At 31.4% G+C, this 19,937-nt stretch overlaps 1 protein-coding gene and 1 pseudogene across 1 annotated transcript; one reads left to right on the top strand and one right to left on the bottom strand.

Moving 5' to 3' along the window:
* Positions 1-2,909: 2,909 nt before the first annotated feature.
* LOC123202709 lies at positions 2,910-3,474 on the bottom strand. The gene has a single exon (XM_044618752.1). The coding sequence runs from the start codon at positions 3,428-3,430 to the stop codon at positions 3,128-3,130; it is 303 nt and encodes a 100-aa protein (XP_044474687.1). The 5' UTR covers positions 3,431-3,474; the 3' UTR covers positions 2,910-3,127.
* Positions 3,475-14,101: 10,627 nt separating this feature from the next.
* LOC123202821 lies at positions 14,102-17,975 on the top strand (annotated as a pseudogene).
* The last annotated feature ends 1,962 nt before the right edge of the window (positions 17,976-19,937 follow it).

Here is a 19,937-nt window from a genome sequence, read left to right as displayed (position 1 = left end):
TTTTGAACTTGCATCACCACTTGTGCTCTAAAATGACGAGAAGTTGACAAGTTCTAATCCACTTGCTTAGGTTTCCCTTTCTAGCAATATGCTACGTTAGGTTAAAAAACACTGAAAAAAAAAAAAAAGCTTAGTGACACAAAAATGTACAAATTCAACAAATAATGTAAAGTTATTAAAAAAAGAAAATAAAAAAATTTCTTGAAATTCCATGCTACTAGTGCGATTTATGCTAAAATATAAATTATTCCTAACCCCTCTAAATGTTTAAAATCCTTCATTTATCCCCCTTAGTGTCAAAATATTATATTAAGCCTCTAATCAAGCAAAACTTAAAAAAAAAAAAAAAAAAAAACTTGGAATTTCACACTAAAGATGTATACATAAGTACCAGACATTTATTTAGCCCCCTAGCTTACAAACTTTGCATATAGACCCCCAAATTGGATAATTTAGTGTGCTAAGGCAAATTACAATAAAATCCCTTAGCTTATAAATCTATATCATTTAGCCCTATTGAAAGTTCAACAAGTACGCCGGATGTTCTTCAAATTTTAATGTATATGTTGAACTTTTCTAAGCCAAAATTGGCCCGTTTAAACTTTAAACTTGTACAAATACACTCTAAACTCAATAAATTTTAAACAATTTCACTAAAACAACCATATCCTAAACCAAAAAGACTAACTTTCAATCATAAACCCAAAATAATCCATGTTAACACAACAAACTATCATAAATATGTACAATGAAAAATTTAAAAAGTTGCAACTAACACTTTTCGTTATTTTTACACTGAAATGTGTTTCCCATCTTAAAAAACAGGCTCAACAACCATGACAAAAAATAACAATGAAGATTGATGGTGGAGGAAAACAACTTTGAAAAAAAAAGAGATGGACGAGACACACACCTTCAAGGGTCTAGAAAGTGAATGTGGTAAAATTTTTAAGTCAAAACCCGATGAAAACTAGACTAAAATTTAAAAAATGAGAGATAATAGATTGAAAATTCAATTTATATACAAAAGCATTTTCGTCACTGTAATTTATTTACTATACATTTAGTCCTTAAATTCTTGGCTAATTTTTATAGCCCCTAAAATGGTTATTTATTAATAAACCTTAAAAGAAAAATATACTGATGAAAATGAATCACTGACACAAATTATTTAGGGAAAATAACCTAAAAATAAAATAAAATAATATTGATTTAATTTCGGTTTAAAGTTGATAAATCATTTAGAGTCAAACTCACTCTTTTTATCATTCATCACATAAATAACAAAAATTATTTCTACCCACCAACAACAAATGATTAAAATCCTTTAATTTTCAAGATTTCCCTCTAAGAGTAAAATCAAACAACCAATATTAACCACCTATTTACATAAATATAATTAGTAATGATTTCAAACAACTTTCAAATACCAAAACTACTTACATCTTCTCTCTTGGATTCATTAAATTAGTCAATATATAAACAAATTTGTAAAAAAAAAAAAATACTCTTCCAAATTTAAAAAAAAAAATCAATTATTTAGTTGGAACTTTAGATTGGAAGCCTGAGCCAAGACGAAGAGATGTGAAGATGAAATAAATAGGAAAAATGTTTGTCGTTAGATTTAAAAGTATTTTTAGAGGTAAAAATAGTTAATACTACCTTAACAGAGCGTTTGATTAATGGTAGATAAAAATTACTTTGGTAATATACCTTTTATTATTTATATTATTTTGTTTGGTTTATAAATAATAAAAAATTTTAATAATATTATATTATTAATGGTGATATGGTAAGTGATATAAGAGATAATTTAAATACTGCTTCTACCTTAAACATTAAAAGATTAATAAGGTAATATTGATTTTGTTATAATTATATTTTTATTTATTAATTTTTTAAGAAAAAAATCTTATTTTCAAATAATATAAAAAATATTTTGAAATAATTATATTCAAGGGTATTTAGGTAAAATAATATATTAATATTATTTTATTACCTATAACCAAATACAATAATTATTTATACTTATTAAAGTTAATTATTTATACTCAGTAATTTTTTAAGTAATCTATCTTTAAAGTAATTTTTCAATTTTGATAATACTTTTTATTTATCAATTCAAGGGTGAAATAATATCATTAAATATAATTTCTTGATAAATACTCCTATTGAAATACAGAAATAGTAATATATGATGTTTTTCTAAATAAATGATAAACTAGTATTGCACTATTATATTACAATTATCATGTTATTAGATTGTTTAATTTATCCTTCGTTTACCTTTCATTCATTTAAATCAATTATTCTGCATTAGAGTATTATTCTTTTTTATTTAAATAACTGTAAAATGTTAGAATGAATAGCATAATATAATTCTACATTATGTAGAACATTGTACATTACTTATTTAAGTAATATCACTTAAGTAATACGATATGTACATATTTTTAAATATACAATTTGATACAAAAATGATATGTTATTCTATGATTAAGTATTACTTTATCTTTAATTCAAAATAATCTAATTACATAACGATACTATCTATGTACTCAGTTATGTGCTTAAAAATGTATACATATTTTTATTGATATTGTTGTTCTCAAAATTTATTACTAAAAAGATATGCCATAATATGTGACATTAAAATAAAAAATTAAATGATAACGCTTGATTTTATATAACAAGACCATAGATAAATATATAACAAAACTTTACTTGGGATATAAAATTTAAAATAAATATTTAGGATAAATAGTATTACTCTATTTATTCAAATTTGCTTATTTTCATTAAATTATTTAGATATGAAATTGTAAATTTTGTTTTTAAAAAATAAAAAAAAACACCTGGCCATGTTTCTATGTATTGATCCACTCAATCCAACACAAGGATACCAGAAATGGATATAATATGAACAATGCTTCACATTCAAAAATTTTCAAATGGTTACAAATACTCAAACTCTTCTTGAAGGAAAAGTGAGTTCAATTGCATCAATACAATTTCTAAAATAGAAAATCAAACACAAAAGCTCTAATACTATCCCAACATTAAAGAAGAGAGTCCACTTATCTTCTAACTTGGATTTAAAAAAAGAAAAAAGAAAAAAGAAAAAGAATTATCGATCCCTTGCCACCTCATCAAAATTCCAGTCTCGAACAAGGTCCCTTCTAACTGCACGACTTCGTACTAATCGTGGAGCGCCTTCCATTTCCATGCTGCCTTGAATACAAGGTTGTGGGGTGACTTTGGACGTGGAACCTACTGAAGAAGCTGATCTTGGGGCTGGGAGAGCTTTCCTGGCTATGCAGTTAGCTATGGCTGAACATCTCCCTTCATTGTCTGAACTTGAGACAGAGTAACTCCTGAATGAGTGCGATGGACTTTCGACACTATGGCACACAAGACATGCTAGACTCATGTTTAGTCTCAGAGGAATCTAATAAAACAGCAGATACCCTTTTGCTGCAATGTAGATGATACGATTGAACAAATGAGTAATATCGGTAACAGAAGGATAATATATGCAATTCATCTGGTGTAAAGAAGAATCAGTAAAGATTTGGATTGAATGTGGCGTTCACGGTTTTGTAATGCACAAATTAGACTACTTTGGCAACACAAAAAAGCTAAGAAAATGTTTGCCACCAAAAAGTCTACATCACATGATTTTTCCAAAATTATTCATACCCTTCTGAGACAATCACATGATATGTACTTTGTTTTCATATAAATATTTCACAAGAATCTCAGAGACAAATTAATGAGGGTATTCGCTAGTTCTTGACGGAGCTTAAAGTTTGCTATGTACTTTGTTTTCTATATAAATATTTCAGAAAAACTATAAGAGATCAGCTGCAACACAGTAAACATATATACCTGCTGTATGCATTTATATCTATCATTCTGAGACTGACAATCAATTTAATAACATGATTCAAATAAAATGGTGAAATTATATATCTAAATGTTCTCAGCAAAGCATGCATGACCACTGAACAACAAAAACTTCAGTGGAATCATAAGTAACTTAACAAACATGAAGTTGCTATGCTAATCAGAACTTATCAATTTTTAGACTTTTACTATTACAGAGTTCACAAGAAAATGGTGCATAGTGAGTACACGCATGACTACAGTTAAAAAGTAATTAATGCTACTGATATTCTGGAACTTTGGACAACTCTTTTCTCTGTATCACATACAAAATCAATGCTTTTGACTTCTACTACAAAGCTCAATCAATATCCGAGAATCAATCAAGAATAGATCAATGATGATTCCTTGTCTATATATACCTGTACTTTGATGTTATTATTTTCTATCACTTTCCTTCAAAATTTCAGCCAAAACCAAAGCCTGAACACTATGACAACAATTCAACAGTAATTCAGGAACAGAAACTAGAAATTGTTTTTTTTTTTTTTCCCAGATAGGAAGTTCAATCAAATGGGACATTCTTCCTCTTGAAATTTTCATACAAACCGAACAGACGTTCAACCTTAAGAAGGATCATTACAAATTTTTCCACTTACATATTTATGTAGGCATTGATTTCATTAATATTCCCAAGTTTGCTACTCTAACCTGGTATTACTGGCATCTTTCCTCCTCCTGCTAGTTAACCTTTTCTTTGGACCCTTTCAGCTTCCATATATACAAACCCCGTGGGCCAAAACACTTAAGTGGATCATAAACTTGTGTAATCATTTGCACAAAAACAGATGAATTTTTTTTTAATCTCATTAAGAGGAACAGCAAGAATCTCCTCCACCAGAATAAAGAACATACAAGAACATAGCCAGAGAAAGGAATAAATTTTGAACCGATCTCTCTTCCCACAGGGCAAGAAAACTGGATTCTCAGCTTTGACAATAGTGGTTTCACCAATAGTGAGAAACAAGTTTGTGTCAAATAACAAATCTACCCCTTACTTAAATAGATCAACAACTCCTATCCTTATATTGACAAACAGTCTTTGAAATCTATATTTAAGAATAACCTTAAACTAGAAGCAAGTGAAATCCAGGAAAATGTGTTTTAAAAAAATTGAAATCCCGGCCAGATAATTCTCAATTCTTGAAAGAAACATCATAATGGAAATGATATATCTTATTTACAAACCTCCGATTCTAAAACTTGACAGTGCTTACTATGTTAACAAACAAACTAGCCCTCTTTGCCAAATCTTGACTAAAAAGAAACATTATTTTTCCATTACACCAAGCTAATGAGTAATGAATCCTCAGTAGAGTACTTTTCGTTTGAAAATTTAGAAACCAGCTATCCTCCTTGATATTTAACATTTTTCTTTCTTTTTTTTTTTTTTTTGGGTAAGTATAGATATTTAACACTAACTGACCTATTTGATGTAACGACTTCAAACCTTTCACATGATCGAGAAAAATAGAAGACTAATTCCTTGAAAGTTACAACATTCCAAGCTAAACTTCCCAGCTTTATTCACAAGTCATCCAAAAAATTCAACAAAAACCAATCTTTATACATAGGGCGAAATATATGGTCGATAAAAATAAATAGAAATAAGGTACCAAAAGAGGAATGTAAAAAAATTTGACAATTTAACAGGCCTTAAGATTAAAAAAACTAAAGATGAAGATGGTACCAATAATAAGCAATTGTTCTTTTGCTTTCTAAAACTCAAATCTAACTTAATGAACAGGAGCATAATTTCTATAATTGTGATGAATGATTCAACTTTTAATAAATCTGGACGTTAGAATGCAATCTCAAACAGCTAATTCCTAATATTGACAAACACATTCAAATTCAAGCCTAATAATCATTTTACCATTAAAACAAGAGACCCATCTCTCCAAACAACAAATTTTCAGCAATTGCACAAACAAATGAAAACCAATAGGAATTAAAACTACAATCACCAAAACCCAAAAAAATTCTACTTCAAGAATTCAAATTAAGCAAGTCAATTACCCAACCACACAAATCCTCACAAAACATAAAATTCTCAACAAAAACGACACTGAGATCCGTCAAAAGCAAACCTTTAAATCAGAAGAGACTGATGATGGGTTCGTTCGTTGATAGTTTCGATTCTGGCGTCAACTGAAGGTTATATAGGTGTGGGAAGAAGAGTGTAAAGAGGGGATCAGAATCTGCAGACAAAGACAGGTAAGTGGTTGTCACACACACACATGCACGCGCTAAACCGGGAGTTTAGGTGCGCACTCGTATTCTAAATTGGGTTACGCCTTGAACTGGAATTGGGATGGATTTGGACTCGTATGGATTTTCGCCTACATTAACGAGTTGAAGAAATCTGTGTTGGTGTTGGACATGGACTCGGTAACAGTCCAACAGTGGAACCCCAAACTCATTTTTATTTTGGGTTTCAGTTAATGTTGTTGGTGGGAGGGAATTAACGCTGGCAAAGGCCGGCATGACCCTTACAGAAAAAACCCAGCTCAAGATGGGTATGACCCGTAAAATTGTAGGTGGATTGTAAGCTTATTCCCACCATAATCCAATCCATAAAATTTTTTATATATATATTCTTTTTATTATATAAATGATGTATTATCATGTAATTAGATAGTATAATATATTTAAATTATATATTAAAAATATATACACATAAAATAGCTCAAATCCAAATCTCTATTGAATATCTAATTCCCTTAGTATATTTCTCAGGCAGGCATCTGAGCTCTTGATTGGGAGAGATTCAGGAACCCCTGCTTCAATACAATCCTGAGACGCAAAAACTTTAATCTTATTTTTTGAACCCTTTGGCCTCTCATTTTCTGCACCATTTACAGGCTGATGCACGCAAGGAGTTCCACCTCCATTTCCAAATGATAATTCACCAAACATGCTTTGAATTCCGACAGCATCTAGACTAAAACATGCAGATTTCCCACACCAACACTGACTTCCAAATGAACCAAACCCTTCACTAACAAATTTATAATCTCATTTCCACCACCACCACCACCACCATTCACTTCGGTTAAAAGATCCTCAACTTCTTTACTGCAAGACCCAAAGCGTCAACTTTCCAGAAGCGCTGGCGCCAAGCACAACAATAATCTCACCATCTCACGCCTAGCCGGAGATGTCGTTGGCGATGCCAATGGAAAAGGGAGCGCCACTTCAACGGACTTCGATACGGCACTATAGGTGTTGCTGATGCCAAAAACATTTATTTTAATTTAACAACTTTTTTCGACAGACTTGTAAAAAAACTATTTGTAATTTTTGTATTTGTTTTTTGTTAGTGTGTAATAAGTTATACTTATTTGAGTATATTATGTTTGGTATGTTATATTCTTATACTTGCTAGGTTGTGTGGGGTGTAGCAAATATTTTATTATTGAAAATGAAAGATTATTACCAAGATAAATTATTTAAAAAATTATTAGGGATAAATTTATTATTATGATTGATAAAATTGATGTATAAATAATTATTATGTTTAGTTGGAAGTAATAAAAAAATACTAATATATTATTTTATTTATTATATGAAAAATTAAGGGTTATAAAAATATTTTTCATATTACTTATTATTTTAATTGAAAATTGAGAATATTTTTGTCTTAAAAATTAAATAAAGATAAAATAGTAATAAAATTTATATTACATTGATAATTTTTTAATATATAAAGTAAAAGTGATAATCATATTAACTTTTATATTACATATTACATCACTATTAGTAATAAAACGTTATCAAAATCATTTATTACTTTACAAATCAAACAAAGTAATAGAAATAATAAAAATAGATTACCAATGCAATAAATGGTGACCCCAACCAAATGCCCTCAATGATTTTAATTTTTAATAGTCACATTTATCATATGAATTATAAATTAAATTTCTTAAATATTTTAGAAGTAGTTATTAATCTCGTTAATTATCAATCGTATTATATTGAAGTTGAAATTGTATATTTATTTAGATTCTTGATTATAATATTATGTCTTTTTATCCTTACAATATAAAGAGACAACAAACAAATATTAGTGTTAACTTGATTATGATATTATGTCTTTTTATACAAAACGTCATTTTATATCAAAATTTCTTTTTATGCATTATTTCATAACGAATCGTATTATTCCTTGACATTTGATAAAATATGTTGTTTTGTAACAAATTGTATCATTATATGTTCTGTTTTGACACAACTTTACCAATTATATAGTTTGAGTTAATTCAAATCGAGTTAAGTCAATCCAAAAATATTTCGATTCCATTTAGGGTTGAAAATTTTTGATGTAATACTATTTTGGGTAGGTTAGGATTTAGAGTTTTCAATACAAAACTCAAATTAATAAGATATAAATATGATCCAATGGCATGAACTATCACCTCTAAATCAAATAGTTGTTGCCTACGAATAACGACTCTATTTTTTTTCTATAATTACAACACTAAATTTATTAAAGTCAACTCTCAATTCTCTCAACCTTCTCAAAAATATTTCAGTTCCGTTTAGGGTTGAAAATTTTTGACATAATTCTATTTTTGGTAGGTTAAAATTTAGAGTCTTCGATATAAAACTCAAATCAATAACATATAAATACGATCCAATGATATGAACTATCACCTCTAGATCAAATAGTTGTTGCATGTGAATGACTAATCTAATTTTTTTTTATTTTTTAAATTTTTCTAAATTTTTTTCTATAATTTCAACACTAAATTTATTGAAGTCAACTCTCAATCCTCTCAACCTTTCAACTCTTTCTTAAGTCAAATACATGTAATCTCTCTTAATTTCTCAATTATTTTTATTTTATTTTAGGCAAAAGGGCTTATTCCACCACGCTGCACCACCACAAACGACACCCCCCCCCCCCCCCCCCCCCCTTACAAAATGATGCTTTCTTAAATTTCCCCCTATTAATTTGAAAAATTTTACTTACCTATTTATGAGTGGTTAAAATTAACTGAATCTATTAATTATATCATTTCTCCCTAAAACCCTAAAAACTAACAATTTTCTCTCAACCTAAGTTTTAAAAATAATATTTTTCTCTTAGGGTTTCCAAACTTTTAGATTTAGTTTTTTCGGCAATGAAGAGACTTCTTCGATGATCTCTAGGTAACGTCTCTTTCTCTCCAATGCGTTTTCCTTTCGATAATGCATGACATCGTCTTCATCTTTAAAGAAGATGATGTCGCACTGCATCAGAAAGAGGATGACTGGAAGGAGGATGCATTGGAGAGAAAGAGACATTCCTTGGAGATAGTCAGAGAAGTCTTGCCATCGATGAAAAGATTGAATTTGAAAGTTTGGAAACCCTAGGGGGAAAATACTATTTTTAAAAACTTTGAATTGAGAAAAAATTGTTAGTTTTTACGGTTTAGGGGGAGAAAATGAAATCAAATTTGAGTTTATTTTTAATATTAAATATAAAATAATAATTTTGTCCTTAAAACTAATATATTCAACCGCTTATGGGAGGTAAATGAGTTTTCTAAAGTTAATGGAAAGAAATTTGAGAAAACAACATACTTTAGGTGAGAATAAGTCCTTTGGCCTTTATTTTAATATTTATTTAATTTAATAATTTATCCTCTTTCCTCAAATTTATTTCAAAAAGATTTATAATTCAAATAAATTTTATTTTAAAATTATTTTAACAACAAATAAAACCAATACTTTAATGAAGAGTCACACTCATAGCTGTCACCGCCATGGGTGAGAAAAAAATCGAATTGGAATCAAAATCACGGGTGTCTACCTTTCCATTCCAATTTTGTGAAATCACGGGTGACTCCGATTCTGTCTTATAAAAAACCAGAATAGGAACCAGAACCTTTTTTTTTTTATAATGAATCCAATCTAATTCTATCCTGTTTCTATACTTTATAATAATTTTTTTGGAATTCCAAAGAAAACTGATGCTGAAAGAATAGGAAAGAAAAGTGAGAAACAAGAAAATTGATGTTAAAGGATTTAATTTATTGAGAAACAAGAGACAGAGTTTCATCAGGTCCAGATAGTTGTTTTCATTGATGGGACTAATTTTGATTATTGACATGAAGAATTCTGAGCCACCCCATATTTACTTATGCCTGGTTGCAGAGTTTCATCAGGAGAGGAAAAAAAAGTGAGAATTCTATAGAATTTTATTTAGGAAAATTGAAATTTTTACCTTTATTTGATCCTACGTATACATTTATACTGCACTTTTTATACTCTAAATATTTTTACCATTTTATATGATAAAATACCTAAATTACCCTTATCTTCAACCTTGAGAAACCAAAATAAAGTTTACAGTATTACTTGCTTTTAATACACTCTAGAGAGAGAATATGTGTAAATATTTAGTATCAATATTTAAAACAAGATTTATATATATGTGTTAGATAAAATCAAATAAATTTAAAATTATTGAGTTTAAATTTTTTAGATTAAATATATAAAAATTGTAAACTTAATTGATCTTATCTGTTGAAATTTTGGTTGGGGTCAATCTCATATTAAAGCAGCACATGAAAAGATAATCTAGGAAACCACCCATGAAAAGCATGCACTAAAGTATTTGGTGTTGAATATGCAAAGAATACATGAATATATATATCCTAAGAATCAAAACAAAAATCACGGGGGCTTGCAGGGAATAATTGCAGAGGAGAGATAATGCAATAATTTGTGCAATAGTATTCATGTAAAGTAAAATTTCATTTTAACATATATATATAGCATAGATATATTCATCTTTAGCACATCTATTTTAAACATAAAGAGAGATCTAAAGTTAGCACAGTTAGATACAAAAAAAAATTCAGTGAGCAATCGGCGGACGAAACTTGTAGGATTTGCAGAGGCGAAATAACGGCAGGACAATAGGTGAGTTTTTTATTAAATAGAAGCATAAATATATTGTATTGTATCAAAATTAATTCAATTTAAATTCTGCTTATATTAATTTAATTTAATTCTATTATAATTCAATTAAGTAAATCAAAATATTGTCAAATATTACAATTTTAACAATATTGTTAATTAGTCAATTGTTGTAATTTTAAAAATGAAAAAAATATTAAAAAACTGATTTTGACTGAAAAAATTATTTTGGGAAGGGGGTTCCAAACCTTTAATGTAAATTGAAGGGGTTGGCAAGCCAACCCCTGTTTAGAAAAATGGGGTTGGCGGCAACCCCTTTATTTTTCATTAAGTTAAAATTTTTTATTTTGACTTAATTCGTTTATATTTAAATAAATATATATTTTGTTTAGAGTAAATTTTATATTGTTATGTATGTATAATTTATTATTGTCTATTTGTTGTTCATATATAGGATGAATATGTTGACTAAGGACTATTATTTGAATTATAAGATAAATCCAATGCACAACTTTTTCACTCACCTTGGTGTTATGCATGAGAGATATTATGATTTAAAAGACAAGCGTTTAAAATTAATTGAAAATAAGAGGATATCTAGATTACTAATGTCATTATCAGATTATTGAACTTCAATAATTTTTAATCTTGTTCGGAATAAGAAATTCGAGAATTATTGGCAATGTGTGGATGAATTACAACTCGTTGAAGAACGCATAATTGTAATGAATATAAGAAAATCAATATCTCTCTCTATTTTCTCAAATCAACGAAGTTCGAGGCATGTAGAATATTGCAAGCATTATAATAACTTTATCTTAGATAAAGTTACTCCTAATATTGTTAGAGATAAAGAAAATGTCTTTTTTCAATCTGATTGGTGGAGATCGAATCTCTATAAATATGAAAAACATTTGATTATCAAGATGCCATGTTTTAAATCGTACAAATCTCAAGCCAAAGATAGTTCAGAAGTTAGTCATAATCATTGAATTTCATGTCCAAATTTATTTTCGTGCATATTTGTTCATTTATTAATATGTTATGATATTGAACCTCTTTGAATTATGGAAATGTTGAACTCCATGTTGATATAATATAATATATTTTATGGTTGTTTGTGAGAATTCTAATACTGGTAAATTTAATTATTTTCGTTTAGAATATACATTAAATAATAGCATTAAAAACAATATAAAATTGAGTGGAATGGGAGGAGAAAAACAATGTAGGGGTTGGCGTCGCCAACCCGTTTTTCGTTTGGAAATTTTTTAGACATAATTTTTTTATTTTTTTGACCATTAATACAACATTATAACAACTTTAAACAATGAAAACAACATGAAATAATAACATTAAACAATCTAACAACATGAAATCACAACGAAATTAAATTTCATATGAAATCATGAACATGAATATATCATACATTATTTGATTCTCAATTATTCATAAAGAAAACATATAACATATAAACTTGAATTAAGACTGACTTGAATATGGATGATTTTGCTGTGAAATTTTTCCAACAAATGTTAATTCTCTAAATAAATTTGCCAATTTTCGTCTCTCATCTCTTGTGTCTAATTTGAATCTTTTATAATGACTTTCTCACAAGTTTTATTGTTCAATTACATGTGTTCTCTGTTGAAGAAGTGTTTTTCTCATGCTGCAGAAATTCTTTTCTCATTAAAAGGTTGAAGAAAAAGATTCTCTTTTTCTATATGTAGGAGTTACATCAATACGAGTATTTTGGAAAAATAAAAAACTGTTGTGGTATTTTTGTTTAGGCTTTGAGATGGGTGCTATATATGTATACACGGTTAAAAAAAAAAGGTAAAAATTTCAATTTCCCTTTTATTTATGTGTTGTTTTCGTTCTTAATTGTCTTTTTGCTTTGCTGGTTTTAGAGCTATTTTTGAAACCAGCAAAGCTTCTCCTTTTCTTTCATTGAGAAGAAAGAGAACTCTGAGATTAGAGATTTTTTTCTAATTAATATATAAATAAATAAATGATAATTTGTTTTTGACTATATTCATAAATATTTATCAAGTACTTAGAATCAGAACTGGTTAGATAGGTTATGAGTAGGAACCTATATGTATAGGTTTTAGTTTCGGTTGTTAAATCTTAGGAATTAATTGGTTTCAGTTTTGGTTAAGTAAGTATTGATCAAAACCCATAATCTTATATACATTTTGTGACATAATTGAAAACTTTAGAATTTAAAAGTATACAAATTTTGTGATTTATTTGGAGAATTAAGATTTTATTAATAAATAGTTTTTTGGTCAGTTAAATTAAATAGAGTATTGATAGATCTATCGAAATCAATATTTAGAATAAAGTATTTGTTGTTTATATTCTTTAAATTTGGTTTTAATATAATAAATTTTAATTTATTTTATATCAAAGGAGAAAAAAATATATAAAATTTATATGGGATATGTTTTGATATTAAAAAAAAAAAAAGGTCAAAAAAAGGTAAACTGTACTCACTTCAGTCATAACCCAGCCCTTTGGGCAGGTGGGATAAGGAGCTATTCAAGGGCATTCCCACTGACGAGAAAAGGACGTAAAATTAAATTGAAAGAGACTGTAATGGTGTTAGTTGCGTGAAGTAGGTCCCGTACATTGAAGCTAGACTCAATTAACGATGATGTGGTACATACATTTGCAGACATGAATCAGATGGAATTTAAATATTCTTTTTAACTCAAATTTAATTATATTGCATGTGTCTCTCATTTAATAAATTTAATTATACAAGAAGAAATAATGTTATACACTTAGTTGCGTATAATAAAGTCATTTTTACTATATTATGTTAAGCTGAGTTTATAGTAATATTTAGAGTTGTAAAAATTTGATTAGGTTAAAAGGTTTATAAAGGTTTGTAAAATTAGTCCTTTGGGTGGGAATAAGTCCTTTGGCCAAATTGTAAATCGAATTCTCTTTCTAAATGTAATTGTTATCTTTTAATTTAATCTATCATAATCAAATGGTCATCATCAAACACGCCTGAGAAACAACAAATTAATGAGGGACTATTTTTGGTACCGATGCCCTAGGCATGGGGTTTGTGAATGGTTTGAATTAGAAATGAAACAAGTCAAAATAATTCATAATTTGGATAAGGAATCGTTGCCCCTTGCCACATAGCCACCCAATGACCTGAGGGCAGCAGCCCAGCAGAAAAATAAAATCATAAGATCCTTTGGCCTTACAATTTTCATCGCTATAAATAATCAATCAAACAAACCTCGTCCATTTAATTTAATCTATTGTTTCTCTAAGCAAGAAAAAATGGATGTCACATTTAGCTGTATAATATGGCTTCTCTTCACATGGCTTTCAATAATAGCTCTGAACTCCATTTTCAGAGGAACCAAACCAGCTTCTAGGAAGCTTCCTCCAGGACCCAACAAACTCCCCATCATTGGCAACCTCTTAGCTCTTGGTAAAAAACCCTCACAGGTCTCTAGCCAAGCTCGCCAAGACTCATGGCTCCATTATGAGTCTTCAACTGGGCCAGTTGATCACCATAGTCATTTCTTCCGAATCCATGGCCAAAAAAGTCCTTCTAATTCACGATTCATCTTTCTGTAATCGTTCCGTTCCTGACGCCCTTCTCGCTCATCAGCATGGTTTGGCTTCCAGTCTCCACCGCGTGGAGAACTCTCAGGAAAATCAGAAACTCACATATTTTCGTTACTCAAAAACTTGATGCCAATCAAGACCTCCGGCGCAAGAATATGCAGCAACTCCTTTCTTATGTTGAAGAAAATTGCCATGCTGGTAAAGCCATAGATATCGGTCGAGCCGCTTTCAGCACTAGTCTTGATTTGATATCAAACACTATGTTCTCCGTTGATTTGGCCCATCCCAAATCAGAGTGTAATATTCCTAAATTAATAAAAGGGCAATTTAGTCATTTTGTTAAATGTTTGAATTAATATATATAAATATATATATGTTTATATATATATAAGGCGCTTGTTTAGGTAAGAGATTGCATATGGGAAACGCATATCCTTTTTCCCATCAATTGTGTGCAGGTGTAACGCACTCTTCCTGCCAATTATGTTAGACTGAGTAACGCCTGCTGGATATAATTCTCTTGGAAGACGTTTCGGAGGGAGAGCGGTATAAAAGAAAAGAGACAGATTTCTGAAGATCTCTCGGCTGGGTTTTCTTATTTGTTTCCTTTGCACCAAGAAAGGAATTCTTACTACATAATTGTTACATTGCCAACAACCATTTCTTATGCAGCCAAAGAGAAAGAAGAATCTTCCGTTCGCTGGTCGGAGAAAGAGGTCTTTGAGGGGATTACTGCCACGCGAAGACGGACGTCATCGCCGGAGGAGAGGTAGGCTTTTGATCCACCCTTTCCTGTTGCAATCTGTGTACTGTAAAACTAGTTGATAATTTGTTGCATATATATATATATATATATATATATATATATATATATATATATATATATATATATGCGTGTGTTTTGTGTGTGCGAGTGTGTGTGTATATATATAAAAGGAGATAGACATACGAATGCATCGTGAATTCGGAATTGATTAAGCGGTGATGATGGATTGCAATATAATAGTTGAAATAATCTTGTTTAAATTGATGGAGTCTGATTCGGTGCTTAGGCATGTAAAGAAAGAAAATCTAAGAAAGAATGTCAGAAAGAAACGTAGGCGCTTAGTTGTTCCTTTTCTGCAATTTCAGTTTTGGTGATACTGATTTTTCTTATTGCTATAAGCGTATATGTATTTGTTGATGGTGTACGTATTACGTGGCTGTGTGATGATATTTCTGAAGGATTTAATAATTATATGGGTGCTGGTGTTGGTTTGCATGTGTGCCTATATATATATATATACATACATATATATATAGATATAGAAGGCGTACAACACGTACGCCGAACGTGTAGCGCCTCTGGTGATGTTCTCGCTTTCACCGTGTTGCGCACTCGTCGGATGGGCTGTGCACCTATAGGACGTGCAACAAGGATGCCGAGTAGTGTTGCGCACGCCAGACAGAATAAAATCTCTAGAAACTGGAGTGTTATGGTATGGTGAAATTTTTGGATGGAAATTGAAGTCTGCTTTGCATGCCAGTCATGCATTGGGCTGATATGCTATGTGCACGCCCGCAGAAATTAAGATGTACTTGCACCATTTAAGCTATTTCTTTTTGGGTTGGGATGCCATGTGCTAGCCTTGAGTATGTTCAAACCGATAGATGAGATGTCTCGGTTTCGAATGAAGATAAAGAAAAAAAATTATTTTGATATGGGGTGTTAACATGAACGACACCTGAGACGGGTGTTCGGATTTGGTGAAAACGGATATATAATGAAACTAAAATAAACGCCCTTAAATATGATGACGTAAGAGGCACCTGAGATGGGTGTCCAGTTGAGGAAATCAGGGATGGATGTGACTGTGAGACTCCGTCGAAAATATCCATATGAAATATCAGATTTATTACAAAGGTCTACTGAATCTTACAATTTATATATTTATTTTGGGGTGTTGCAGGTAGGAAAAATAACGAGGCAAGCAGGGAAGCGAGTGGATCAGCACATTGAACTGCGCTTTGGCTATAATTATTTTACTTATATTTCGATCATTTTCACAATAATTTATTTTATGAAATCCATGCATTCCGGAACTATCAATTTATTTATATTCACTGAATTTTACTTTGAGACATTTTGGCACATTTTCTTTGTATTCCAATAAGTATTTTATGATGATTTCTCATAAACATCAAATTGTATTTAATGGTTATCATTATTAAAAAAAAATAATAATAATAAATTAATCAATTACCATTAAAGGTCCGTTTCCAGAATAGGATGTTACACAGAGTTTAAGGAGCTGGTGTGGAATATTATGGTAGAAGCTGGAAAGCCTAACGTGGCCGATTATTTTCCTGTGCTGAAAAAGATTGACCCCCAGGGAATAAAACGTCGCTTGAGGATTCACTTTGGGAAGATGTTAGAGCTCTTTGATCGCATGATCGATCAACGCTTGAAGCTGAGAGAAGTCCCTGGTTATTTTAAAACCAATGACATCTTGGAGACTCTTCTCAACATCATGGAAGACAAAACTGAAGCTACCAACAGGGATTATATCAGGCATTTATTTCTGGTTTGTATTTCTTTAATTTACCTTGTATTTCTTATGCTTATAAGTGCATATAGTATTGTTCTTACTCTTAAGTCCTACGATATCTTTACGCTGTAATGAGGTGTTATCTATTCTTCATTTGTCAACAGGATTTGTTTGCTGCGGGTTCTGACACAACTTCTAGCACACTGGAATGGGCAATGGCAGAGCTCCTCCGTAATCCCAAAGTCTTATCAAAAGCTCGGTTAGAGCTGGAGCAAACTATAGGCAAAGGGAATCCAGTTGAGGAAGCAGACATCACTCAGTTGCCTTACTTACAAGCAATCATCAAAGAAACTTTAAGATTGCATCCACCAGTTCCCTTTTTGATTCCCCGCAAATCCTCCACAGACATGGAAATCAACTGCTTCACAATTCCAAAGGACGCCCAAGTTTTAGTCAATGTATGGGCAATTGGTAGAGACGAAAACTTATGGGATGACCCCAACACTTTTCTCCCAGAAAGATTCTTGGGGTCCAATGTTGATGTCAAAGGCAGAAATTTCGAGCTCATTCCTTTCGATGGGGGGCGGCGAATCTGCCCTGGAATACCACTGGCAATCCGAATGCTGCATTTAATGTTGGCCTCGCTTCTTCACGCCGTTGATTGGAAGCTTGAAGATGGCATTACACCAGATGAAATGGACATGGAAGACAAGTTTGGCCATGTGCTAGCCTTGAGTATGTTCAAACCAATAGATGAGGTGTCTCGGTTTCGAATGAATATAAAGAAAAAAATTTATTTTGATATAGGGTGTTAACATGAACGACACCTGAGACGGGTGTTCGGATTTGGTGAAAATGGATATATAATGAAACTAAAATAAACGCCCTTAAATATGATGACGTAAGAGGCACTTGAGATAGGTGTCCAGTTGAGGAAATCAGGGATGGATGTGACGGTGAGACTCCGTCGAAAATATCCATATGAAATATCAGATTTATTACAAAGGTCTACTGAATCTTACAATTTATATATTTATTTTGGGGTGTTGTAGGTAGGAAAAATAACGAGGCAAGCAGGGAGGCGAGTGGATCAGCACGTTGAACTGCGCTTTGGCTATAATTATTTTACTTATATTTCGATCATTTTCACAATAATTTATTTTATGAAATCCATGCATTCCGGAACGATCTATTTATTTATATTCACTGAATTTTACTTTGAGACATTTTGGCACATTTTATTTGTATTCCAATAAGTATTTTATGATGATTTCTCATAAACATCAAATTGTATTTGATGGTTATCATTATTAAAAAAAAAATAATAATAATAAATTAATCAATTACCATTAAAGGTCCGTTTCCAGAATGGGACGTTACATTTTTGGTATCAGAGCATGGTTTTGGGACCCAAAAAAAAAAAAGGGTTTTGAAAATGATCTCCTTCATAACATTTTAGTAGCTAAAGCAGAGTTGATCGCTCCCACGGCTTAACCTCTGTAAGTAAATACTTGTTGTAGCTATTGATAGACCTTATTCAAATTGCTATGTGGTTTTGCAAAAATATAAAGAATATGAGAAGGTCTAGCAGATTGAGTACTCCCATCCCAGAGGAAAGCCATTCAGAGGCACCAGAACCAACAATGGCCCTGAACCTAGCACCAAGGATGGTTGAGGTATCCGAGATCAGAAATATTGTTCAAGAGGTGTTAAGAGAGCATCGAGAATTGTTTGCTAGTGTTGGGCATTCAGTTGAGGCACCCATGGCTACAGTTCAACAATCACCTGTTCAGCAGCCGATTCAGCCTCCAACCCAACGGATGGTTGACATGAGGGGATAAACACACCCAATTTATAGATTAGCAAGTAGATATCAGCCGCCATAATTCAGGGGTACCACGGATCCAATTATGGCCCTCGAATGGATAGAGGCTGTGGAGGAGGCTATGGCCATGTTTACTATGACTGATCAGGAAAAAGTGAGGTATGCTACATATTTACTCAAGGGGGATGCCAAGGCTTGGTAGAGACTCATGTGTACCACTAGGACTGTAGAGGGTATGTCATGGGTCGATTTCAGACAGATGTTTGATGAAGAGTACAGGTTAGCAGATTCTATGAGATCTCAGACTCAGGAGTTCTTCAGTTTAAGACAGGGTAACATGACAGTTCGAGAATATTCTGCTCGATTCAATGCTCTTGCTGTGTATGCCCCAAGAGTAACTGGTACGGTTCAAGGTAGGATAGAGATGTTTATTCAAGGACTCTGAGCTAGCATTGCTAAAGAGGTGATGATGGGGGAGCATGCCCTCACTACTTATTCTGAGGCTTTAAATAGGGCCATACGGGCAGAGATTATGTTGGAACGTATAAATCAAGAAAAGGACTCGCAGATAATAGACAGAGGGTTTAGTCATAGAGTAGTTCCAAGAGAGATGACCAATGAGGGAATTAGTAGAAACAAAGACCGAAGAGGAAAAAGAATCTTTGAGTTGAAAGGGCTATGAAGAGGTGATAGAGACAAAAGGCCCCATCAAGAGGAATTTCTCACATGTCAAAGATATGGTCACAAGCACCCGGGTGAATACAGGACTGGTCAAAGAATTTGTTACAGGTGTGGATAACCAGGGCATTTTGCCAGAGAGTACTCTACTAGAGTTGGTATGACTCCAGCAAGACCAGAGCATTTTACAGGTGGAGGATAAGCCAGGGTATATACCATTGCACAGACACAAGTTGAGGCCCACCCATCAGCTGTGACGGGTCAGTTACATTTTTATACTATTCCTTTGTATGCTTTGACTGATTCAGGTGCTACACATAGTTTTATAGCTCAAGGATTAGTTGAGAGAATAAGACTAAAGCCCACAAAAGTAAACTATATTAGCATCGAAATGCCAGATGGTGACAATATATTAAGTGATAGTATGTTGTTACATCAGACAGTGGTGT

Source organism: Mangifera indica, chromosome 19 (assembly GCF_011075055.1).
Source record: "Mangifera indica cultivar Alphonso chromosome 19, CATAS_Mindica_2.1, whole genome shotgun sequence".
Taxonomy (NCBI): domain Eukaryota; kingdom Viridiplantae; phylum Streptophyta; class Magnoliopsida; order Sapindales; family Anacardiaceae; genus Mangifera; species Mangifera indica.
The sequence above is the reverse complement of the archived record's forward strand: the minus strand, read 5'-3'. Positions and strand labels throughout refer to the sequence as shown.

Bases quoted from the DNA above. Each gene is read 5' to 3' on its own strand.
- LOC123202709 (XM_044618752.1), bottom strand. From the start codon at position 3,430: ATGAGTCTAGCATGTCTTGTGTGCCATAGTGTCGAAAGTCCATCGCAC.